The sequence below is a fragment of the Saimiri boliviensis genome, chromosome 5 (assembly GCF_048565385.1).
Source record: "Saimiri boliviensis isolate mSaiBol1 chromosome 5, mSaiBol1.pri, whole genome shotgun sequence".
Classification (NCBI taxonomy): Eukaryota; Metazoa; Chordata; class Mammalia; order Primates; family Cebidae; genus Saimiri; species Saimiri boliviensis.
This window is the reverse complement of record NC_133453.1, coordinates 24,987,332-24,999,787: the sequence shown is the minus strand read 5'-3', so window position 1 is coordinate 24,999,787 and position 12,456 is coordinate 24,987,332. Positions and strand designations below refer to the sequence as shown.

The 12,456-nt window shown below is 43.9% G+C and overlaps 1 protein-coding gene across 1 annotated transcript in view; it reads left to right on the top strand.

The window, feature by feature from the left end:
• Positions 1–7,270: 7,270 nt before the first annotated feature.
• The window catches only part of XRCC5 (X-ray repair cross complementing 5), a 100,494-nt gene continuing 95,308 nt past the window's right edge, over positions 7,271–12,456 (top strand). Inside the window, exons 1-2 of the mRNA XM_010336352.3 lie at positions 7,271–7,414; positions 10,925–11,038. Coding sequence (XP_010334654.1) covers positions 7,394–7,414; positions 10,925–11,038 — 135 coding nt within the window. The 5' untranslated portion in view covers positions 7,271–7,393. The remainder of the gene's footprint in view (positions 7,415–10,924; positions 11,039–12,456) is intronic.

Here is a 12,456-nt window from a genome sequence, read left to right as displayed (position 1 = left end):
AAAAAAGATTTCTCTTCTTCACCTCAATTAATTTAATTAGTAACATAAGCCTTTCAATGTTACGTGGGTTTTAAAAAATGGTATTTGATGGAAGTGGTGGAATGTGGTACCATCACTACTCACATCTGTTTGGGATATAGACTTTTTTTTTTTTTTTTTAGCTGGAGTTTTGCTCTTGTCACCCAGGCTGGAGTCCAATGGCACAATTTCCACTCACTGTAACCTCCACCTCCTGGATTCAAGCGATTCTCCAGCCTCAGCCTCCCGAGTAGCTGGGATCACAGGCATGCCACCACCATGCTCAGCTAAATTTTGTATTTTTAGTAGAGACGGGGTTTCACCGTGTTGGCCAGGCTGCTCTAGAATTCCTGAACTCAGGTGATCTGCCTGCCTCAGCCTTCCAAAGTGCTGGGATGACAGCCATGAGCCACCGCATCTGGCAAGGATATAAACTTTTATTTCATCTCTATCCCCTGTTAATGTCCTACCTATTTTCTCAGTTACCGATATAACCATTGTAATAGCTCTCTGTCAGAGCACAAAGCCTGTACATTTTAATTCTTTATAATGCTCACGAAGTCATTACTCATATAGTTCACTTTCAAGGTAATATCAAATGCACACATATTCCAGCAACTTAAATTATAATTTCAAAATAAAATTTTTATTTGCCTTTGTTAACTACCCTGAAGGGAACACAGAGTCTACACTGTAGCAATAGTTCAAAAAAAGCTCTGTTGTTTCAGTTACCTATTGCTTCTCTAACACCTACCACAGTGGTATAAAATAACAGCATGGTGTGTGCCTGTGGTCCCGGCCTCTCAGGAGGCTGAGGTGGAAGGATAGTTTGAGCCTGGGAGGTGGAGTTTGCAGTGAGCTGAGATTGAGCTACTGCACTCCAGCCTGGGTGACAGAGTGAGATCCTGTCTCAAAACAAAACCAAAACCAAAAAAGCCGCCAAAATAGCCATTCAATTCCTTTGCTCAACATTCTGTAATTTTGACAGAGCTTGGTGGAGAGTACTAGTCTCTGTTCAATGTTTCTAAGTTGAGAAGGCTTCCAGGACTGCCAAATTGGTGCTGGGTGACATCCAGGTTACTCTTGGGGCTATTGGTGCTCAGGGCTTGTATTAGTCTGCTTGGGCTACCATAACAGACTTGGGCTGTCATTAACAGATAATACCATAGACTAGGTAGCTTAAGTGACAGAAATTAGTTTTCTCACAGTTCTAGTGGCTGGAGGGATCTCTACTTGGGTTGCAAGTGGCTGTCTTCTCACTTTGTGATTACATGAGCTCTTTGTGTGAGCAGGGAGAGAGAATGAGAGAGAGAGAGAACTCTCTAGTGTCTCTTCGTCTCTTGTCTATTTTCATAGGGGCACTAATGCCATCTTGAGGGCCACCCTCATGACTTTACCTAAATCTGATCACCTTCCAAAGGCTTTACTTCCAAATATAATCACATTGGGGATTAGAATTACAGTATGTGAATTTGGGGGAGACACAAACATTCCGTCCGTAATAGAGCTCCTTCATGTGGCTATGTTGGGCTTTCACAGCATGACAGTCTTCATACATGGTGTCTGGGTTCACTAGGGTACAAAAGACAAACCTGCCAGGTGTTCTGAAGGCTTCCGCCCAGAACTACCTACTGTCACTTTTGACACATTTGACTGGTTATAGCAGGTGGTAAGGGCAGTCCAGATTCAAGGGGAAGAAACTACATAAGGGTGTAAACGCTGGGAGGTATGGCTTATGGGGATCACCAAAATAACATTTTGTCATTTTCCCTTTCCTATCCTGTCTATTTCCTTCATATGGGACATGGCTCTTACACATTTCTCTCTGTCTAACTTCCCCTTCAGCCCCCCAACACATACATCATCACCACCACTCAACCTCCTGTCCCACTTTATACCCAATTCTGTATCATACAAATCCAAAAGGATTTTGCACTGACAGATAGAAACAGAACCAACAAAGCCAGAATCCTTTGTTGTGGAGGAGGAAGGGAGTAACCATATATGCTGTCATATCATTAATAATGTTTGTCCCTTGATTCTTGATTAATGAAGGCCCTTTGCAAGGGGAAGCAATGCTTGAAGTCCACATCCCTTCTCAGCATCACAGATGCCTAGCTGCATAGACGCGGATGGTTCTAAGGACTTACATAAAAACAGCTGAGATGCAAACAAGCACAGCTACTGGAACTTCTTTCATTTCTTCCAAGAAACAGACCTGTACTGAAGGGTGTGTGGGAGACAGTGGGGAGACAGGGAGAAAGAGAAGAAGAAAGAGGAGGAAGAGGAGCAGGAGGAAGAGGAAGGGGAAAATCGAGAGGGAGGGAGGGAAGGAAGAAGAGAGGGAGAGAGAAACAGAGAAAGGAAGAGGAAAAAGAAATAGAGACCATATACCAGATAAAAGCATGGACATAAAGCATCCAAATTTCCTTCACTGTCTTGAGTCTCCAGTAATTCTCTTTACCAGTCATATTAAAAACATTATTTTTTAGGCTGAGCATGGTGGCTCACACCTGTAATCCCAGCACTTTGTGGGACTGAGGTGAGAGGATCATCTGAGGTCAGGAGTTCGAGACCAGCCTGGCCAATATGGCAAAACCCCGTCTCCACTAAAAATACAAAAATTAGCCAGGTGCAGTGGTGGGCACCTATAATCCCAGCTACTTAGGAGGCTGAGGCAGGAAAATCATTTGAGTCTGGTGTGGCAGGGGTGGAGGTTGCAGTGAGCTAAGACCACGTCACTGTACTCCATCCTGGGTGCAGAGTGAGACTCTGTCTGGAAAAAAAAAAAAAAAAAAAAACCTCACAAAACAACAACAACAACAACAACAGCAAAAGACGGTATCAGGTACATTACCTCCAAATGTTGATGAGTTGTTACATAAGGTGCCACCAATTCACAGTTAATATCATGTACTCTACACATTCAAATTTTCAGTCTTTCACAGCATATTAGCAAAGTTACCAGGAAAACTGAACAACCAAAGATGTTACAGAGTGCACAGTTTTTTGTTTTGTTTTGTTTTGTTTTGTTTTGTTTTTTGAGACAAGAGTCTTACTCTCTCGCCCAGGCTAGAGTGCAGTGGCATGATTTTGGCTCACTGCAACCTCTACCTCCCAGGTTCAAGCAATTCTCTGTCTCAGCCTCTTTAGCAGCTGGGACTACAGGCACCTGCCACCACATCTGGTTAATTTTTGTATTTTTAGTAGAGACAGGGTTTCACCATCTTGGCCAGGCTGGTCTTGAACTCCTGAGCTCGTGATCCACCTGCCTCGGGCTCCCAAAGTGCTGGGATTATTTATAGGCATGAGCCACTGTGCCCAGCCAGAGTGCACACGGTTTTGACCTGGATAGCAACGTGACCAGGAGTGGTTTTCTTCAGGAAACAATTCTACTGAAAAACCCATGACACTTTGAGAGGTCGAGGCGGGCGGATCACAAGGTCAAGAGATCGAGACCATCCTGGCCAACATGGTGAAACCCTGTCTTTACTAAAAAATACAAAATTAGCTGGGCGTGGTGATGTGTGCCTGTAGTCCCAGCTACTCAGGAGGCTGAGGCAGGAGAATTGCTTGAACCCAGGAGGCGGAGGTTGCAGTGAGCTGAGATTGCACTCCAGCCTGGCACCTGGCAACAAAGCAAGACTCTGTCTCAAAAGAAAAAGAAAAAAAAAACAAACCATGAAAATAGAAGTAATTTAAAAATTTCAAGTCACATTAAATGCATGACTGTGACTCTATATTGCTATTTAGTATGTTTTGTACTATAGGAAATAAAATAATCCCTCCCTAGGGAATGTTAGATTGACTTCAAAGACAGTCAAAGCCTCCCATGATTCACTATCCCACTGTTTTCTGGTTGTACCAAACAATAAACAAGTGAATTACTTCACCTTTTAAAAGCTGCACTTTAAGGCTGACACAGGCAGATCACGAGGTCCGGAGTTCAAGACCAGGCTGGACAACACAGTGAAACCCCGTCTCTACTAAAAATTTCAAAAAAATTAACCAGGTGTGGTGGCAAGTGCTTGTAGTCCCAGCTACTCAGGAGGCTGAGGCAGGAGAATCACTTTAACTCGGGAGGTATAGGTTGCAGTTAGCCAAGATCATGCCACTGAACTCCAGCTTGGGCAAACAGAGTAAGACTTCATCTCAAAAAAACAAAAAAAAAAAAACAAAAAAAACCCCTACACTTTAAAAAATGGGATGAAGTGGGATTCCCTCCAAAGCTACTAAAAAACTTGCATTTACAAATTAGTTGATAAGAAATATTCCTCTGAGGCCAGGTGCGGTTGCTCACATCTGTAATCCCAGCACTTTGGGAGGCTGAGGCGGGAGGATCACTTGGGCCCAGGAGTTCAAGACCAGCCTGGGCAATATAGGAAGACCCTGCCCCTCCTCCTCCCCCAAAAAAACCCACAAAAATCAGCTGGGCTTGGTGGCACACACCTGTGGTCCCAGCTACTTGGAAGGCTGAGGTAAGTGAATCGCTTGAACCCAGGAGTTCCAGGCTCCAGTGAGTTATGACCATGCTACTGGATTCCACCGTGGGCAGAGGGAGACCCTGTCTGTCTGTCTCTCTCTCTGTCTCTCTCTTTCTCTCTCTCTCTCTCTCGCTCGCTCGCTCTGGATTGTACAAGAAGGGAGACAACAACACTGATCCGTGGCTCACGCCTGTAATCCCAGCACTTTGGGAGGCCGAGGCGGGTGGATCACGAGGTCGAGAGATCGAGACCATCCTGGTCAACAAGATGAAACCCCGTCTCTATTAAAAATACAAAAAATTAGCTGGGCATGGTGGTGGGTGCCTGTAATCCCAGCTACTCAGGAGGCTGAGGCAGGAGAATCGCCTGAACCCAGGAGGCGGAGGTTGCGGTGAGCCGAGATCGCGCCATTGCACTCCAGCCTGGGTAACAAGAGCGAAACTCCGTCTTCAAAAAAAAAAAAAAAAAAAAAAAAGAGAGATCGAGACCATCCCGGTCAACATGGTGAAACCCCGTCTCTACTAAAAATACAAAAAATTAATTAGCTGGGCATGGTGGCGCGTGCCTGTAATCCCAGCTACCCAGGAGGCGGAGGCAGGAGAATTGCCTGAACCCAGGAGGCGGAGGTTGCGGTGAGCCGAGATCGCGCCATTGCACTCCAGCCTGGGTAACAAGAGCGAAACTCTGTCTCAAAAAAAATAAAAAATAAAAAATAAGAACACTGATAAGGTATGGTATGTGACACTAATCAGACCTGACTTCTTTCTGTCCTGTTTCGCCAGAGACTGGACTCTCCTCGTTTTAGTTTCTCCGTTTTCCACAGGTATATCTTTCGTTTCCCGGTTAGCCACTTGGGCTGTTTGCCCTTTGCTCCCATTTTCCCTTTTGTTTGCTCTTTGTCTGAAAATTTATGCAGTCCTGCTGCCTTCATTGGGCTTCGTTTCCACTTTTGCTGGAGCGGATTTAGCTGAAAACCTCAAAGATCTTCACCGCATCATCTGCTGAGCTGATCTTTCTCTTGGGCATCTTAACCGCAGGGAAGGGTGAGTGTCTGTGTCTGCCTGCAGCAGGCCGCGGGAAGTTGAGCAACCAGGGCGCTGCTGCTCCTTAAAAGTATTTTTAAAAGCAGTATTTCAGCTTTTAAATAACTCCTTGAGTTTGAATCAAAAGCTGGAGGAACCTCCTGGGCTCCATGAGCACGTCTGAAAATGTCTGACTCTACGAGCTTTAATATAATTTTGGCTTATGGATTCTCCATGCCTTTTCAGCTTCAGTTTTTGCTTTTCCCAGAAACAATTTTCAAGCAGAAGAGAATATTGATTGGACTTGATTTTCTCAGTTTGGGCAGAGGTTTGCAGATACCTTGCAGGTTGCCAGACCCTTCGTTTAGCCAATTGTCAGCCTGGGGTCATTACATAAAGAAAGCAGTTATTTCTAAGCAAGTTACTACTTTGGGCCTGTCTCACTCAAACGGGTAGGGGCTGTGGGCTGGACAAAGCGCTCGTGATCAAGTAAAGCACTGTGATGACAGCTGCTATTTCTATTATATCTCCCTAGACTTGTCTTTTTTTTTTTTTTTTTTTTTTGATACGTTGTCTTGCTCTGTCGCCAGGCTGGAGTGCAGTGGTGCGATCTTGGCTCACTGCAACCTCCGCCTCCCGAGTCCAAGCGATCCTTCCTGAGTAGCTGGGACTACAGGTGCGCACCACCACGCCCAGCTAATTTTTGTATTTTTAGTAGACACCGGGTTTCACCATGTTGGTCTGGCTGGTCTCGACCTCCTGACCTAGTGATCCGCCCGCCTTGGCCTCCCAAAGTGCTGGGATGCCAGGATTCGTCTTCTAAATTAAACCTCGACTCCTTCCTTCCAAGCTGGAGCCACTATTGGGAGCGTCTAATGCCTCCGGGCGTTTGTGCATGTCATTTTCTCTGCAAAGTAGAATCTCCTTTCTACTTTCGCGTTCCTGGGAAAGTTTACTCTTCTTCAGCAGTTAATTATAAGGTTATCACATTCGTGGTCTTTCATTATCACACTTTTTAGAAGAAACTGAATCTTTTAGAGAAGTTAGGTGACTTTCTGCATTCACACTCATACTCAAGGAAATCTAACTCCAAAATAACCAAAAAACTAAAAGTAGAAAAAAAAATCATAAAAGAGAAGAAAAAAGCAAATTAAAAAAAATGAAAGCCGGGGGCGGTGGCTCACGCCTATAATCCCAGCACTTTGGGAGGCCGAGGCGGGTGGATCACGAGGTCAAGAGATCGAGACCATCCTGGTCAACATACCCCGTCTCTACTAAAAATACAAAAAATTAGCTGGGCGTGGTGGCGCTTGCCTGTAATCACAGCTGCTCAGGAGGCTGGGGCAGGAGAATTGCCTGAACCCAGGAGGCGGAGGTTGCAGTGAGCCGAGATCGCGCCATTGCACTCCAGCCTGGGTAACAAGAGCGAAACTCCGTCTCAAAAAAAAAAGAAAAAGAAAAAGAAAAAAAGAAAAAATGAAATTAAAAATACAAAAATTTTTTTGAAGTTAAAAAAAGAAAATCTAACTCCAGAGCTCTGACTCAAATGCCGTGTTATTCTCAATGAGAGAAAAGGGAAGTGAATCTTTAAGTGCTTAAGCGAATCGTTAAACGAATCTGCCATACTAGCGTCTCCCGGATCTCAAAAGACCAAAGGTTCCCGACCAGGGCTGAACGGAGGGAAGCTGCGCACGCTCGGCGGAAATCTGCGCATGCTCAGAGCTCCGCCCGACTTTCCCCGCCCCTTTTAGGCCTAGCAGGAAGCCAAGCGGCTCTTCCCGCTATCTGCCGCTAGTTTACCGGAAGCGAGTTGCGACTCGGAAGGTTCCCGCCCGGAAGCAGCGACCAAAGCGCCTGAAGACCGGCAACATGGTGCGGTCGGGAAATAAGGTATAAAGAAAGCCTTGGGCTTGGGCCTTACCCATGCCGGGGATCCGGAAAGGGTGCTTCGGAAGCAGGAATCGTGGGATCATGGCGGTGCCAAGGAATGGGGCAAGAGAAGATCATGGTGGTGGGCTCCGTCAGGAGGGCCGGGACCGAGAGATGTGCTGTCAGAAAAGCTGGGGATTTGGGCTTCCAAGGCCTGAATTTGAGCCTCGCTGACTCTCCAGCTTTTCCACTGTCCACCCATCCCATCCCTCTTCTCCCTCTCTACCTGCTCTTTGTTTCACCTCCCTCCCAACGCGCCTCCCCCTCTCCCGCTTTATCCCATTCCACCCCCAACTCCACTTCCTGTATTATTTCTGAGCCTGTGTTCTTGAAATCTCTATGATTATGAAAATTAGCGGTGGTAAAGCAACGACCCCACAGGGTTTATTGTAAAACTTCAGAGAGGGACTATCTGTGACTAAAATAACTTAAGATGTGAAGTGTCGTATCATTACCTTTATAATAATGTAATATCTCGCATTTATTGAAAGCCTACTCTGAGGCACGGATCTAAACCTATCTCATTTAATCTTCACAATCCTTTTAAGTGGAAGCAATCCTGATTTTGCAAGTGGGAAAACCGAAGAATAAGGGACTGTTTGGTCTCCATGGGCCTTTCGTGGTGAAATCCGGATTTGAATCCAAACTGTCTGGTTTCAGGGCCCTGGAGAATCTCTGTGATGCTAGAAATCTATGACCGTTGGTGTCTCAGATCAATAGCAGAAATTACAATGAATTTTGAAGTGGCTTTTTTTTTTCAACATAAAAGAGTGGTAGTTGCCTCTGAAGGGTCACTAGAGGGAGATATGGTTCCAGGGATTAATGAATTAATTCATTCAATACAGATAAACGAGATATGAGTTCCAGCAACTGATCCCTAGTTCCCTCAACTCCTCATTGAGAAATGTCGACTAAAACGATCATGAACTCTTAATGCCACTCACCTCCTTTGTTCCTGCTCCTTCAGCTGCTGAAAACTTTGTAGCTGTAGTGGAGGAGCTGTTTGTGGCAGATGAATTGAAGTAAAATTCCAACAGCCTGTATTGGTTCAGTATAGAAATGAAGAGTTGCTGTGTTGCTCAGTTTCTCTCCCAGTTTTCTTACTGCTGCCAGATAGGAACTCAAATATATAGACCATTCTTCTGCTTCCAGACAAGAAGTTCCATATTTGAAACCCTCTGATTCATGACAGAAGTGCTTTAGTTCTCTAGAGTTTTCTGGTTTAAAAGTAGCTTTTAAATGTGTATCAAATAAATGCAGCAGCAGCATATTTTGTGACTCTTTTTTTGGGTTATTATGCCCCAGGCATTGAAACTGGGATGTATGTTTTACGTTCTCAAAGGAATTTTGTAGTTTATTAGCACCTTTTTTCCCCCAAATCTATTTTTACTTCAGAAATCTCTTAATATTAGTGCGTGGTGGTGTTTATAAAGTGAAAAATCTTTCCTCTTCATGTAATTGTCTGGTATTTAGAAATCATCTATAACTTCCCTGATAGGAAGTCATTCAGGATTTTTAACCATTGCTAGGGTCAAGAGGTCACTTTTAAAAAAGAGTAGTTTCTTTATTGATCACTTCTAAATGTTATTTTTTTATCCCTTGTATGCAGTCACACCAGTCTCCCTATAACTTCCATCTGTTAATCCGGTTATCATTCTTGCAGACCAATCCTTTTATACAACAGCTGTCAAATATCTTGGGTGGAGGCCAGACACAGTGGCCCATACCTGTAATCCTAGCATTCTGGGAGGCGGAGGTGGGAGGGTTGCTTAAGCCAAGGAGTTTAAGACCAGCCTGGGCAACATAGGGAGACCCCATCTCTACAGAAAAATTTTAAGAATTAGCTGGGCACAATGGGGTGCATCTGTAGTCCCAGGTATTTGGAAGGCTGAGGTAGCAAGATCACTTGAGCCTGGGAGATGGAGACGGCAGTGGGCCATGATCACGACACTGCACTCCAGCCTGGGTGACAGTGAAAGCATGTCTCAAAAAAAAGGAAAAAAAAATGATGGGGCGGGAAACTATCATGTTCCCTTTAATATTCTCATCTGGCTTAAATATCTAGTTTTTTTCCCACTGTTCTTTACATTATGTATTCTTCAGAGTCTCCCCTAAACTCACTTCATGTTATAATTAATTTTCCTGGTAACTGTGAGCCCAGAGCTGCTCAGTTTGTTTGATCAGTACAAAGCACGGCTGAGACTATCAGTCAGAGTCAAGGAATAACTCCAGAAATGACCTTAAACCTCATCTAGTCCAACAGTTTCCTGCCTTTTAGTAGTATTAACAGTGAGATTAAGTGACATTCCCAAGGACTCAGAACTAATTGGTAAGAGAGATGGGGCTAGGTCCCAGGTCTCCAGATTGCTGTTATCTTTTTTCACCAGAAGATCCTTCTTTTCCTTTCTCGAATTCACTATACTGTTGATACAGACTAACGTATTTAGGCATATGAAGTGAAATAGGTGTAGGGAATGTGGTGCAACAGTTATATCACATTGTTGATTGATTTTATAATTCACACTGAACTCGTAAGTTGATATCAGTCCAGGTCTCTTCCAACTTGTATTCAGGTAAAATTTGGAAGCCAGGTATAAATAACTTTACATGTATTCCTTTTTGTTTCTGTTTCTCTTATTTCCTGTATTTTCTACATACATGATTGCTATGTAATGGCTTGTGCCTTTGCTTATGTGATTCCCTCTGTCTGTAACTTCCTTGTTTACTTGATTGACTCCTACTCTTTAAGACTCATCCAAGAAAATCCACATTCAGGAAACTTTTTCTGCCCCGTTACCACTCTCACATCCCCTCCACCAGTCGAGTGGATGGACACTTCTTTTGTGTCTCTCAGCGCCCACTGCATATTTCTACCATGGGACATTGTTCTGGTATTATTTGTTATCTGTGTCCTCTACTAGAATAGATTTGGTGTCTTTATTTTAGATCTTTAGCTTATAAACTGACTCAAATTGTCAGGGTATACCTCTTAGCATATATCTAGATTGTAGCAGTCACCTGTTGTAACAGAAATGCTTCTTAACAAATTATGCCCCTCATTAGTGCCTTACAATGAAAACATCTGTTCTCATGTTTGTAGGTCTGCACATCAGCTGCAGTTTGCCTGATGCATATTGTACATAACTGGGCTTAACTGTACAACCTCGCCTGCAGGTTGGCTTCACATCTGCTCATCATTGGTTTCTTCAGGCCAAAGGAGTGGCAGCTACCTGGAGCATGTTCCTCTCCTGCTAGAAACATTTGTAGCTTTTAGAAAGTATCAGGACTATTTAAGGGTTTTCCATAGTGAAAAATTATGTCTTAAATTCTTTATGTAGGACACATCCCTTCCCTTTCTCACACCTTTCCTAAATACTGATATAGGTTTGTGAATACAATAAGGAAGGGACAGTCTTATAATCTTTTCTTATGACTTATTTTCTCAAGTACTCTTTGGAACTTTGTTTCTAGGCAGCTGTTGTGCTGTGTATGGATGTGGGCTTTACCATGAGTAACTCTTTTCCTGGTGAAGAATCCCCGTTTGAACAAGCAAAGAAGGTGATAACCATGTTTGTTCAGCGACAGGTAAGTTTCAGATTGATACTGAGCTTGTAACCCGTGTTTGAACTGCTTGTTGCCTCTATCTACTAATGCAAGATACCAGCCTCCTTATAGTGTTCAGCCCCTCTGTTTGGGAGCATCTGGGGAGTTTCCTTGCATGTACTCACATGCAAGTCACATACCACTAAAGTCTGATACTTTTTCTTCCCTCGTTTTAGCCCCTCCACTGGATATTACAGTTTTTATCAGAAACAAGAGGCAGTAAAAAGTAATGCTTAAAAGCACAATCTCTAGAGACAGATGGCTTGGGTTTAAATTCTTGCTCTGCAATGTCATTTATTAACCTTGTGATCTTGAACAAGTCCTTCAACTTCTTTGCCTAGTTCAGGTATCTTTTGCTGTGTAATCAACTACCCCAAAATGTAGTGTCTCAGGTAACATTTTAAAAACTCATCATTCATGGTTCTGTCAATGACTGGGTCGCTCAGTTGAGTGATTGTCTATTGAGGCCTCTTAGGCAGTTGCAATCAGACGGCAGCTGGGACTGGAGTCATCCAGAGGCTCAGCTGGACCAGATGTCCAAAATGGCTTACTCACATGGCTGGAAGACGATGCTTTCTAGTGGCTGTGAGCTCAGTTGTGGCTAGCCATTAGAACCTCTACCTGTGGTTTCTGTATAGCTTGAATTGTCACATGAAGCAGCTGGTTCTAAGGAGTATCCCAAGAGTGAGTTTTCTATAAGACCCTGCCTATGTGGCTTCTTATGACCTATTTTTAAAAAATCCCAGAAAGTCGTTTCTGTTTTCTGTTAGTCAAGCAAGACGCTAAGGCTAGATGATATTTAAGGGAGGAGAATTAGGCTCCTGCTCTTCATAAAAGGAGTAGCCTACAAATACAGGGAGAGAAGGAATGCATGGTGGCTACCTTGGAGGCCAACTACTACAGTGCCTCAGTGTCCCATGTGTAAAATGAGAAAAATAATACCTGTCGCATAGGGTTGTTTAGAGAATAGAAGAATTAGTGTAGATAAAGTGCTCAGAACAGTGCTTGGAATATTGTAAACACTATGTAAGCGTTAGCTATTTTTCTTTCTGCCCCTTCTACTTGGTATGACTGCCACTTTCGCTGAGTCCAGGAAGTCCTGCTTCATTTGCTGTCTACTGCTGCTCCTCCTGGACACTTACTGTTTCTTCTGTGTGTTTCCATTTCCGTTGGGCACTACTACTTCCCACGTGTTATTCTAGATTTTTAAAAATCCTGATGATCTGGAGTCCTTGAGGTGTTGGTGTCAAAGGAGGGTGCTCTAAACCTGTTCTTGGTTATAGTTGGGTTCGTGGAATTCGAGTAGCGTGGCTGTGCCTCAGTATGCTGTTAGAGAAGGTAGTTAGACCTGAGCAGGGCGGGAGAGAGGGCCCCCGAGAATTTTGGGCATTTGTGAAGCC